The sequence below is a fragment of the Pan paniscus genome, chromosome 10, assembly GCF_029289425.2.
Source record: "Pan paniscus chromosome 10, NHGRI_mPanPan1-v2.0_pri, whole genome shotgun sequence".
Lineage (NCBI taxonomy): Eukaryota > Metazoa > Chordata > Mammalia > Primates > Hominidae > Pan > Pan paniscus.
This window is the reverse complement of record NC_073259.2, coordinates 29,147,041-29,161,255: the sequence shown is the minus strand read 5'-3', so window position 1 is coordinate 29,161,255 and position 14,215 is coordinate 29,147,041. Positions and strand designations below refer to the sequence as shown.

Genomic DNA, 14,215 nt, shown 5'->3' with positions numbered 1-14,215 from the left:
CTTGAATTTTTTTCATCTATTTTGAATAGCAGTACTTTATCAGATATGTCTTGCAAATATTTCCTGACAGTCTATGGCTTCTCTTTTTATTCTCTTAACAGTGTCTTTTATAGAGCAGAAATTTTTTAATGTGAATGTCAGCTTATCACTTCTTTCATGGATTATGTGTTTGGTGTTGTATCTAAAAAGTCATTGCCAAACCCTGGGTCATCTAGATTCTCTTTTATCTTCTAGGAGTTTTATAGTTTTGTGTTTGATATGTAGGTGTGTGATCCATTTTGACTTAAGTTTTGGGACGGGTATAAAATCTGTGCCTAGATTAATTTTTTTGCATGTGAGTATCCAGGTGTTCCAGAATTATTTGTTGAAAAAACTATCTTTGCTCCATTATATTGCCTTTGTTCCTTTATCAAAGATCAGTTGACTGTATTTATATGGGTCTATTTCTGGGCTCTCTGTTCTGTTTCACTGATCTTTTTGTCTGTTCTTTTACCAATACCACACTGTCTAGATTATTGTAACTTTAGATAAGTCTTGAAGTCAGACACTGTCAGTCTCCCACCTTTGTTCTTCAATACTGTGTTGGTTATTCTGGGTCTATTGCCTTTCCATATAAATAAACCTTAGAATCAGTTTAACAGTATCCCGAAGATAATCTGCTGGGATTTTGATTGGTATTGCATTGAATCTATAGATCAAGTTGAGAAGAACTGACATCTAGAAAATATTGAGCTTTCTTATCCATGGACATGAACTATCTTTCAGTTTAATTAGTTCTTTTTGATATCTTTGATCAGAGTTTTGTAGTTTTGCTCATGTAGATCTTGTACATGTTTTGTTAGATTTACCTGTTTCATTTTGGGAGGATGCTAATGTAAATGGTATTGTGTTTTAAATTTTAAATTCCACTTGTTCCTTACTGGCATATAGCAAAGTAGTTGACTTTAGTCTATTAACCTTGCATCTTGCAACCTTGCTTATTAGTTCCAGGAGTTTTTTTTGATCAGTTCTTTTGGATTTTCTACATATATTGTCATATTATCTGTGAACAAAGTTTTATTTCTTCTTTCAACCTCTGTACTTTTTCTTTCTCTTCTTATTGCATTAGCTAGGACTTGCAGTATGATTTTGCAGTGCAGTGGTGAGAGAAGACAAGACATCCTTGCTTCATTGTTCATCTTAATGGGAATGCTTTGAGTTTCTCACCATTAAGCATGTGTAAACTGTAGGTGTTTCTATTTTTGTTTTGTATTCTTTATTAAGTTGAGGAAATTCCCTTGTATTCCTAGTTTATTTTACTGAGAGTTTTTTTTGATGTGTGGGTATTGAACTTTTTTTTTTTTTTTGAGATGGAATTTTGTTCTTGTTGCCCAGGCTGGAGTGCAATGGTGCAATCTCGGCTCACTGCAACTTTGGCCTTCCAGGTTCAAGCAATTCTCCTGCTTTGAGTAGTTGGGATTACAAGCTACCCAAGCTGCTAATTTTGCCACCACACCTGGCTAATTTTGTATTTTTAGTAGAGATGGGATTTCACCATGTTGGCCAGACTGGTCTTGAACTCCTGACCTCAGGTGATCCACCTGCCTCAGCCTCCCAAAGTGCTGGGATTACAGGCGTGAACCACTGCGCCTGGCCTGGGTATTGACCTTTTGTCAGATGCTTTTTCTGCATTTGTTGATAAGATCATGTGATTTTTTTTTCTTTAGCCTGTTGATATGGACTACATTAATTTATTTTCAGATTGCACACCTGCAATAAATCCCACTTGGTTGTAATATACTGTTCTTGTTATACTATGTTGGATGGAATTTGCTATTTGCTGAAGACTTTTGCATCTGTATTCATGAGAGATATTGGTCTGAAGTTTTCTTGTAATGTCTTTGTCTAGTTTTGGTATTAGGGTAATGCTGAACTCATATCTACTTCTCTCTTCTGAAAGATATTGTAGAGAATTGGTATAAGTTTTTCTTTAAATCTTTGAAGAATTCTCCATCTGGGCCTGGTGCTTTATATTTTGGAAGGTTATTACTTACTGATTCCATTTCTTTAATAGGTATAGTCCTATGCAGGTTGTGTCTTCTGTGAGTTTTGACAGATTGTGTCTTTCGAGGAATTGGTCTGTTTCATCAAGGTTGTCAAATTTGTGGGCATAGAGTTGTTCACAGTATTCTTTTGTTATCCTTTTAATATCCATGGGATCCATAGTAATGTCCTCTTTTATTTCTGATATTAGTAATTTGTTTCCTCTCTTTCTTAGCCCACCTAAACGCTTGTTAATTTCATTAATATTTTCAAGGAACCAGCTTCTGGTTTCATTGATTTTTCTCTATAGATTTCCTGTTTTTTAATTTCATTGATTTCTGCTCTAATTCTTACTCTTTCTTATGCTTACTTTGGATTTAATTTATTCTCTTCCTAATTTTCCAAGGTGGAAGCTTATAAATGATATTAGGTCTTTCTTTTCTAATTTATGCATTCATTAAGTCATTTATGCCTTAAGTTGCAATTTTTTGAATTTCTGCAATCAGGCCTTGGCAATGATCTTGTGCAGTAGGGTATGACTAACTCCCACATGCTTAGCGTTCCAATAATGGAACACTAGACATAAATTTAATAAATTTCCCTCAAAAGCACTGCTTTTGCCATGTCCCACAAATTTTGGTACATTTTGTTTTCATTTAGTTCAAAATATTTTAAAGTGTCTCAAGATTTCTTTGTAAACCCATATGTTATTTAGAAGTGTTGTTTAATCCCCAAGTATTTTGGGATTTTTGCATTTATCTTTCTGTTGATTTCTTAATTCAGTTGCAGCCTGAGAGCAGACATTATATGACTTCTATTTTAAATTTGTTATGGCATGTTTTATGGCCCAGAATGTGGTCTGTCTTGGTGAACATTCCATGTAAGCTTGTGAAGACTGTGTATTCTGTTGTTGTTTGATGAAGTAGTCTTTTGTTCATTATATCCAGTTAATTGATGATTTGTTGAGTTCAACTATGCTTACTGACTTTCTGCCTGCTGGATCTGACCATTTCTGGTACAGCAGTGTTGAAGTCTCTATATTAGTGGATTCTTCCTTTTTTTCCTTTTATTTCTATCAGTTTTTGCCTCACATATTTTGATACTTTGTTGTTAGGTACATAAACATTAGATACTGTTATGTCTTCTTAGAGAATTGACCCCTTTGTCATTATGTAATGCTCCTCTTTGTCACTGATAACTTTTCTTGCTCTCAATTTTGCAGTATCTGAAATTAATACAGCTACTCTTACTTTCTTTTATTAGTGTTAGCATGGTATAACTTCCTCCATGTTTTTACTTTTAATCTATATGTGTCTTTACATTTGAGGTGGATTTCTTACAGACAACTTATACTTGGGTCTTGTTTTGTTATCCACACTGATGTTTTAATTGGTGCATTTAAACTATTGATGTTCAAAGTAAGACTTAATGTCATCAATAGCTTCTAAGAAACTGTCACTTTTTTTTTCATTTTTTTTTTTTTTTTAAGTTCAGGGGTACTTGTGCAGGATGCACAGGTTTGTTACATAGATAAACGTGTGCCATGGTGATTTGCTGTGCTGATCATTCTGTCACCCAGGTATTAAGGCCAGCATCCATTAGCTGTTTTTCCTGATGCTCTCCCTCACCCCACCCAACCCTCTGACAGGTCCCAGTGTGGGTTTTTCCCCTCCATGTGCCTGTGTGTTCTCATCATTCAGCTCCCACTTATAAGTGAGAACATAAGAGTATTTGGTTTTCTGTTCTCGTGTTAGTTTGCTGAGGATAATGGCCTCCAGCCCCATCCATGTCCCTGCAAAGGACATGATCTTGTTCCTTTTTATGGCTGATAGTGTTGCATGGTGTATATGTACCACATTTTCTTTATCCAGTCTATCACTGATGGGCATTTAGGTTGATTCCATGTCTTTGCTATTGCGAATAGTGCTGCAGTGAATATATGTGTGCATATATCTTTATAATAGAATGATTTATATTCCTTTGGGTATATTCAGTAATTGATTGGTGGGTCAAATGGTATTTCCACCTCTAGATCTTTGAGGAATCATCACACTGTCTTCCACAATGGTTGAACTAACTTACACTCCCACCAATAGTGTAAAAGCATTCCTTTTTCTCCACACCTTGCCAGAATATACTTCATAAGGACTTGTTGAAAAACCTGTGGTTAGAAGTCTTTCTTACAGCTTTTGTTACAGATATCTCAAACTCAGGGTACAATTATAATGTGGAATTAGTGCTTGAGTAAATATAAGTAATTTCAGTTATAGTCTCTGTATTAGTCCATCCTCACACTGCTATAAAGAAATACCCAAGACTGGGTAATTTATAAAGGAAAGAGGTTTAATTGACTCACAGTTCTGCAAGGCTAGGAAGGCCTCAGGAAATTTGCAATCATGGCAGAAGGAGAAGCAGAAGCAAGTACCTTTTTCACAAGGTGAGGCGGCAGGAGAGAGAGAATGCAAATGGGGAAGAGCCACTTATAAAACCATCAGATCTCATGAGAACTCATTATCATGAGAACAGCATGGGGGAAACTGCCTCCATGATCCAATCACCTCCCACCAGGTCCCTCCCTCAACACATGGGGATTACAATTTGAGATTAGATTTAGGTGGGGACACAGAGCCTAACCATATCAGTCTGATAACAGTTTTCCACCCCCCTCAAGAATCTCCATTTTTATGGTGAGCAAGTGTGAGACTTTCAGATGATTACAAGGTTGAAAGAGACCATAATTTTTTTTAATCACATATAAAGAATAAGAACCAGCTAAGTAATAAGGATAATGGAAAACTTGATTCTGAGTTTTGACCTTTTACTTCCTTAGACACATTGTTTTCAGTTTTCTTTATAGTCTTAGTACTTTGATAGCCATGTTTAAAGTTTTTATTTTTTACAAAATCAGTATGTACTTTCTGTTATTTTTAAAGAATAGTTTATTTGAAAACGGCATGGGATTTTTGCCTCTCAAACAAGGACAGGTGAAAATTGGGAGTTCTGTAGGAGAGCAGAAGTGGAGAGGCTTTTGTGTTCTTGCCCTTTCCCTTCTCTTTAACTGATTATCCCCATCTAGGTTTGTATCTCGAAATACAGATCAATAGGTGGGATTACAATTGAAAGGTTATTAATGAATACAAGAGTGGTGGTACAAGAGTTTACCTTAGGCAAGTTGTATGGAAGACAGTAATAGATAATTTTGTCCATAAAACTTTTCCTATTTTGATTATGTAATCTCAATATTCATAATAATTTGTTAAGTATACATCAAGGGAACTGTTCCTGTCATCTGGAATGACCATCTATTTAATAAAGCCATGAAACAATTAGAGAACTTTCAGAAAACAAATGGGCATAATGCTGTGTTGCAAAAACATGTCCTGCCTTGTTCACCCTGTCCATTTTTAGATTGGTCTGGATGATAGTGAAATGCAGAAGTGTTTGCCACACAGGTGCAGTGTTTTGCAGCTGTTGGAAACATTCCCCCTCACCCACAACCCCTTTGCTTTCTTCACATAAAATTATGCTGTGCTTAAACCATTAATACTAGAAGATGGGATCTGAGAATTTGAATGTCTGTTTACATAAAGATGTAATACAGAGAAATAACTGCTCATTCAGGCATCTGAATGTAACTGCCTAGATGACTTTATTAAAACTGTCCTTAAGGTCACACTAGCCTTAAGGTCATGGAGTTTTAGATACAAGAGACTGCCTTTAAAACTCCTGTCTGTAGAATTGCTGCCCTCCAGGACTGAACTGTCTTTGAGGACAGGGCTTATATATATTTATTTTTAAATCTCTTGTAACTAACATAACACCTGGACAAGTAGGCACTTTATATGGTTGTGAATATTTTATGTTGCAAGATGAAGCCAAATGAAAATATCTTTTAGTATGGTACTAAATCAGAAATTATAATTTTTTTAAACTGATGCCATGTGGTACACTCAGTAGTAGTCATGAACAGAGTGCCATGGCCTGAGAGAGAAGGGGGGAGTGAATAATCCTGTCCATGGAAATCACGGGATACTTTATATTTTTATGTATCACAGAAAATACTTCCCTAGACTACAATTGGAGAATTTGTTTTGAAGAGAATTTTTTTCCTCATCTAAGAGAAAATAATGTATTTTCCAACAGCAGTGTTTTCCCTCCATATCCCCATTTTTGTCATTTTTGATGCATCATATAATAACCAAATTAATGACTCAAAATTGGAAAGTTTTAGAGCATGCTTTCTTTATATAAAACCAATGTTTTATTTTCTGTAGTTATTTCTATGATAAGAGTTATGTATGCTTTGGAGTCAGACATAAATAGGTTTGAATCTCATATTTTTTAATCCCAACTTACTAAATTGTTTACCTCAAGGAAGCAACTTAACCTCAACGTCTCAATATTTCTGTCTGCAAAAATAGGGCTAATACCACTCTAAACAGTAGTGTTATGAGGATGAAATGAGGTACCTCTTGAGTACATGGCAGCAGCATTATTCCTGGCGCGTATTAGGAACTCAGTAAACATAATTTCCTTTTTATTCAACGGAGAGGGTTGTAGTAATCAAGACTATAGTACTTTTTCTGGCATTGATGAAGCTGCTATTCTAGGAGACCATAGTATGCCCGCAAGTTTCTATTTGTTCAGCATGTGCATAGTACCCAGTATCTGCAAAGGCATTGAGATATGTGGCGATATTGCAGTCTTGTTGGGGCTGGGGGTGAGGAGTAGAACACCAAATATTGAAATCATGATAAAAGGTAGTACATTACTGAGATTCTGAGAAGGGGGATTCTGAGAAGGAGGTCACGATAAACTGCAGTGATTAGGCATCCTTCATGGTGGTAGCATAGCTGCGAACTGAACCTTCAAGGCAGATTGGAGAAGAAAAACATTCAGGCCTAAAAAAGACCAGAAAGAGCAAGTGCTCAGTCTTCTGAGAGAATATTTTTGTGTGCTGTAATTGACAGTGGTTCCATGTATACAGAACAAAAAATTGTCATATTAGACTGAAGCTGGCTGTGTTGATCCAAAGAAAGCGTAGGAAAGCATCCTGAATGTACTATTGCCTGTTTTCCTGACTCATAAATAGCATATCCTTTATTCTCCAAATGCTTAGGACTCTTAAACTAGCAAAGCATATACTTTGAAGTTTATAAACGTATAGATGTGTTCGCAAGTTTTTCCTTTTTATCTGAGAATTCATAACATGATAAATTTTATTTCTGTGTAAGAGAATGGAAAACAGTTTACATTTGAGAAAAGATCAGTAAAACTAGTAACATTTTTGGAATTGGTGGGGGTAGAGGAAGGGAGGGATTTGGAGGAGAAGCATTGTGTGTCTTATAAGAAATTATCACAAGATAATTTGTTCCTTGCAACAAGGTGTGATTAGGAACCATTGGAAAATTTTGAGGATTCTAATGAAACATTTAAGGAATTTGATTTTTACAGTTAGTAGGATAGTTTAAAGGGAAAAGAAGTCAAAATATTAAGGACCTTTACAAAGAAAAGCTTGGTATATTTGAGGCTTGAAGTAATCTGAACTAAAGTATTGAAGAAGAAATGTCCAAAAAAGCAATAGTGAGAGGCTGTTGGGAGTGTAGGGTTAAAGGAGGACAACAGATCAAAAATGGCTGCAAGGCTCTGCCTTTAGGGGATGGAAGAGTAAATTTTGAAGTACCATCTTGGTATTATCATTGCTCTAGGATAAGGTATAAGAGCTGTAATTCACTCTCAGGTCCCTCCCTAGTTTTCTAGTGACTGAATAAAGAATGAAGTGGCAAATTTTTGCTGTGGGATGCTTTTGAAACAAGGTTTCTTCTCTTCAGTTACCTAATTGGGAGAGGGCGTTAAATATATTTTCACTAGGGGTAACAGTATATGTTGTTTCCATTAAAGACTAGGTAATTTGGATGTGATAGAAGATATTGGTGTGTTTTTAGAAATACTGAAATGATTTGGGGTAAGAAAAAAATGTATAAAGATACTTTGAAAACTTTGAGGGCTTTTAATTTGTTAGAGTTGCTGTTTTTGGATGGTGTTTTCTTGTAAAAACTTAACCCCAAGGATATGTTTTACTTCTGCTGTTGTTAATAGGTCTCTGTTCATTTAATAGGTGGCAATTATCATGAGCATTTGGGGAAAAAAATTTTAACGAGGTTTTGTTGGGCAGAAAGTATACTCTTGGCTTTTTTAGGTATGTTATACTCCAGGTATTTTAGACTACAAGGCAAGAGGCAGAAATCTAGAAGGATACTAGGGGCAGAGCAATATTTTCAGCAAAATTGTTTTCCCCCTCTTCAGCTTTCTCTGTTACCCTATCCCTCTCCCTTTTTAGTAGCTCAGAACATACCCTCCTCCAGCTTCCTGCAAAATTAACACTTTTGCTTCAGTATTAACACACAAAGTGAAATAAAGAAGAGTGCCGAGATAGCACAACAAGCATTTTTCAAGCACTAACTATATATCTAGTACTATGCTTGGTTCTGGGCATGCACATGTGTATAACACACGCTCCCTGTCTTGAGAAGCCTACAGTAGAGCAGTGTGGTGAACATTGATAATTTACAGTTATGCTTTTATGGAGCTACTCACAGAGCTGATTTTCCATTTGATAGTCTTGACAAAAAGTAATTTTGTGTATAATCAAAAAAGCAATACTAGCATAGCTTTTTTTCATAGACATTAAAACTTGTTTTTGGAACTGCACACTTATATTTTTAAGAATTGTTCTTATAAAGAGCAAATAAAACACCTTTTACACTTTGTATTGTTTGGCTAATTTATTGTCATTCGTTTGGCCAAATGACAAGGCATTTTTTTGGTAGTACGTTGAGCTAAATATAGCTGTTCAATGTTTATATTGAAAAATTAATATTATTAAAAAGGGTATCTTTTTAGTCCATGTGTTCTGATCCTTAACATTTTATTTAATCTTGAAGCTATATTATTTCTTCTCCCTATTCCCCTTTTGAGTACTTTTGATTTTCTGTAATATCTTTCAAAACATTTTCTTTCCCAACATTAAAACCCTTTTGATGTATAGAGAAATGTCGTTTAAAAATCCATTAGCAAAATCCCTTATGATGATAACAGGATACATTTTTTTTTCCTTGCTCTTTTATTGTACCTTGTTAAGCTGGTCTCACATGAACTTTCTTAGAATCAGGCAGTTCCTGGTTCCTATGGGACTTCCTGTTTTCTCAAATAAAAATAGAAAAGCATCTCAGAAAGGAAACCTGGTCAGTGTGAACTACTTTGTAAGATCAGTTAGTCTTAGTTAGTCTTAGTTGTGGCCTGGATTATACAGATATATAGTCTATATAAAATATAAAAGTTTACAGGTATCTGAAAGCTTTGAATATTATCGTATGTAATATCAAAATAAACAAAATGATAAGGAGAAGACTCTGAATAAAAACCCTGAGAGGTGCTACATATTCAGCCATAAACATTTTTGTATCTTAATTTAGAGGTGAAGGAGGGGCATAGGGGTTGGATGGAAAGTGGTAAATCCTTTCCTTATTATGTAATATTTTATTGTAAATTTGGAATTGTTTAATACTGAGACTTAATTCTTAGTTACTTTGATCTGTATTTTTTTTTCTTGCCACTTTTTCAGATGTTGGCAAGGATTAGGAAGGTGGATTTTTAAAAAATCATTAGAAGTCAGAATTCTAAATGAATTATTCAGTTTTAAAGCATCTTGTAGATTTCTTTCAGTAGTAAACTGCTTCTTAGTCTATATTATGAAGAGAAATCAAGTTAAGGTAGAAACAAATGGTATAGTCATTAGCAGTAATAATAATGGATAGTGTGTATTGAGTACATATTAAGTGCTTGACACTGTGTCAAACATTTTATCTTGTTTATCTCATTTAATCCTGACAACAACTGTATAAGGTAGGTATCATTGTTATCCATACTCCTTTAAAGAAGAAACTACAATTTAGAGTAGCTAATTAGATGTTAGTTCAAAGAGACATTACTAATAAGTGGTAGAGGTGGAGCTGGGACTTGAACTCAGCTTCTGTCATACCAGAGCACCTGATCTCAATGATTGTGAGGAAAACCACTAATTCAAAGTGAGAATGATAAGTATAAGTCTGAAAAATTACTTCCCTAACCTTTATTATCACCAGTTTGTTTACATTTGGTTTACATATTTATATCCAGTTTTAGCAAAGTACATGCTGGCATTTCAGAGAGTTTGGGGGATTTTAATTCGTAAGTGATGCTAATACTTGTCTTTTTTTCCTTCCTTGATAGTAGAAAACCCCTTTGGTGAAACATTTGGAAAAATACAAGTAAGTAAACGATCATAATACTGATAATTTTGTGTCATGTTTTATATGATAAAAGCAGGAGAATGACTATCAACTAAAAAAAAGTAATTTTAAAGTTATTTTAGTCTTAAACAATAGGTTTTATCAACTTAAAAAAATAGTAATTTTAAGGTTATTTTAGTCTAAAACAATAGGCTTTCTTATTCTGAGTATTCCCTAACTGTCGTATAATTAAATCTGACACAGATTTTCTCTTAAGAGCTGAACTGTTTATCACTTTACTGTAAAAGACTACTGCCAAGTAAAATGGGAGTGGCATATCATCAGTGGATCTTGTCTTACACTTAAAAGTATGCCTGTTGCCTGTAGTTGTTGGATACCTTAGCAGTTTTTGTCCGTTTTGCCCTCATTTTACCTCTTTGGATCTTCTGCATATTGGCATGCCTATTCGACCATCAAAAGGACTTAGAAAGGAAGCATATCCTTCAGGCTATTTCTTTAATTTTTTAAAGAGTGCTATAATACTAATTTTAACCTAAATTTTACTTATATAAAAATATTTTTCACTTACCCATCATTACAGGGACTTCAGAGATTAAGATGTTTAAGCTTGTAATTAGTTATTAATTTTTTATTATGGGAACTGTTACATAGACCTGTATAGAAAACATTATTTGTTGTACTGAAGGATGTGTAATAATGTGTAATCACATCCATAGAATATTACTTTCTATTGTTAAAGTGGAACTCTGAAATGATTAGTAATATTCTATTGCAGTGATAATTGTTTAAAACAAAGTTGGCTTTTTCAGTTGCATGAAGTGTAACACTGCTACAGTGTCATAATTTAAATTTGGTACAGTATACTTACTGAACATTAGAAATAGAAGACTATTTTCTTCTGTTTAATTTTCCCCAAGGAAGAAACTGAAATTCTGAACTTCTGAATAATAGTAATAATTATAATGAAGATAGTGGCTGTTTACTTATATTAAATGCTCATTCTGTACAGGGCCCCTTGCCAAGTTGTATTAGTCTGTTCTCATGCTGCTAATAAAGACATACCGAGACTGGGTAATTTATAAAGGAAAGAGGTTTAATTGACTCACAGTTCGGCTGGGGAGGCCTCACAATCGTGGCGGAAGGTGAAAGTCATGTCTTACCTGGTGGCAGGCAACAGAATATATGCAGGGCAACTCCACTTTATAAAACCATCAGATCTCACGAGACTTATTCACTATTCATCACGAGAATAGCATGGGGAAAAAAACCCACCCCATGCATGATTCAGTTACCTCCCACCACTGCCTCCCACAACACGTGGGGATTATTACAATTCAAGGTAAGATTTGGGTGGGGACACAGAGCCAAACCATATCACAAGTGTTAAAATTCATTATTATTTAATCAAAGGCATAATGCAAACAGTTTAAAATATCCTTGAAGAGTCCGGGCGTGGTGGCAGGCGCCTGTAGTCCCAGCTACTCGGGAGGCTGAGGCAGGAGAATGGCCTGAACCTGGGAGGCGGAGCTTGCAGTGAGCCAAGATTGTGCCACTGTACTCCATCCTGGGCTACAGAGCGAGACTCCATCTCAAAAAAAAAAAAAAAAAAAAAAAATTCCTTGAAGAGAAAATTGGCTGAGGATTGAGGAGGGAAATATTTAATGGTGACAATATATGAGAAAATTGGATAGAGTCACCCTATAGATTTTTCTCCCTCCAAAATGAAAAACAATAGTCTGGGCCTTACTAAAACACAATTAGAAAGTAGCTAATTCAAATTACAAAATTGCCTTTATTTAATGAAAGATTATTTGAAAGCTTATTTTATGTATTTACTTGTGGAACTTTAACTAGTTTGCAGAATTATTAGGGAAGCCAGTAGTAAGACATTAAGCTGAAATATTAGGAGACAATCTGAAAAGCAGTCAAAATGGAAGAAGAGTGTAATCAAACTGTAAACCAGTAAGTAAGTTTAAAAGTTGATTTGTATACTTTTCAGATTTACTGCTAGTTTAGTGTACTTGTACTAAAGATAACTGAACCAAAACCTTTGTTTCTTTCTCAGAATGTGTTCATTCACTTAATAGCATATATCATCATGCCACTGCACTCTGCCACAGCCTGAGTGACAGAGCAAGACTGTAAAGATAGATAGATAGATAGATAAAGTAAATAATATATCTCATAAACACCTACTTAGATTATAATTTAGTTGGTCATTTGGATAGCAGTTGAGGCCCTTCTAGTATATAGATGGTCATTTAAACTGTTTGTTTGTTTGTTTTTTTGAGACAAGGTCTCATTTTTATCACCCAGGCTGGAGTGCAGTGGCATGATCACGACTCACTGCAGCCTCAACCTCCTGGGCTCAAGTTATCCTCCCACCTCAGTCTCCTGAGGAGCTGGGACTACAGGTGCATACCACCACACCCAGCTAAATTTTGTATTTTTTTGTAGAGATGGGGTTTTGCCACATTGCCCAGGCTGGTCTCAAATTCCTGAGCTCAAGCAATTCTCCTGGCTCAGCCTCCCAAACTGTTGGGATTTCAGGTGTGAGCCACCGCACCCGGCCTTAAATAAATTTTCATTGGAAAGATAATTCTTGTAAAAAACTATAGTTGAGCTTTCTGAGTTCTTAAGTTATTTGTATGAGAATGTAACAGTATGTATGTCATCCAGTATGAGATCAGTTCCATCTGGTTAAGTGTTGTTACTTCTATTTATCTAGTCCAATGTTTAATATCTGTGAGTCAAAAGCTAAAGTTTATTCGCAGGTCCCTCTTATGTTTATTAAAGATGTAATCAGAGGACAGATGCCAATGTTCAAATTTTGTTTTGTTTTTGAAAGGGGAGTGAGGAAGGGTATGATAGTACATATAAAACAAAAAGAAAATAAGTCTCTTTTCCAGATGAGAGGAAAAGAAACACAAAACTTTCCATTGCTTTAATCCCAAAACTTAACTAGATTCACCTTGGTTTTATGTGTCACATCCATAAGCTACACTGTCATTGGAACACCTACTCATCCTATTATGTTGAAGATATTTATTAAAAATGATTTTTGTGGTTTAATGTATCACAAATGCCTAGGTTTCAGAATCCTGTTTCAGCCCTGCTCTTACTTTTTTTTTGAGACGGAGTCTCGCTCTGTCACCAGGCTGGAGTACAGTGGCATGACCTCCGCTTACTGCAACCTCCACCTCCTGGGTTCAAGTGATTCTCTTGCCTCAGCCTCCCAAGTAGCTGGGACTACAGGTGCATGCCACCACGCTCAGCTCATGATCCACCCTCCTCGGCCTCCCAAAGTGCTGAGATTACAGGCATGAGCCACCACACCCAGCCTACTGTTACTTTTTGATGTCTAATTTTTGCAGTTTGAATTTTTGATCTTATGTGAAGATAAGGACTGGCTTGATTCAGAATCTGATTAAGATAAAATTGAGGCAAAAATATATATATATGTAGGAAGGCAAGTAGTAAACTGAATCAATAAGTAACTTATCTCAGTCAACCATCTGACATAAAACCAGGTATTCTGGTGGTAGGATCTTGGCGCTTTTGATGAGTTTTGCTCTTAGTATAACCGATTAAAGCTGCAATGACAAAAGCATGCCACCCATAGTGTGCAAACATGTTCTCTTCTGTCCCTGCACATACACCACAAAATAAATGGATGAGGTTGCATGTTATTAGACATATAAATGTTACTTTTCCAGTCTTTTATATCTTGCTTCAATTTGCTTCATGATCTGTTCATCCAGTAAATCTGTTTTGTTGTAAACTTCAGAGCCCCCTGATAAATCATGGACTTATTTTAGGTAGTGCAATAAGCTATTACCCCCTCCCCACCCTACCCTCCATCATTTATGTCGATCCCTCCTGATCGTAATTGCTCTTAAATT

The 14,215-nt window shown here is 35.5% G+C and overlaps 1 protein-coding gene across 1 annotated transcript in view; it reads left to right on the top strand.

The window, feature by feature from the left end:
• The window catches only part of LEMD3 (LEM domain containing 3), a 79,250-nt gene that overhangs the window by 31,599 nt on the left and 33,436 nt on the right, over positions 1–14,215 (top strand). Inside the window, exon 2 of the mRNA XM_003824796.5 lies at positions 10,294–10,331. Within this exon, the coding sequence (XP_003824844.2) occupies positions 10,294–10,331 (38 nt within the window). The remainder of the gene's footprint in view (positions 1–10,293; positions 10,332–14,215) is intronic.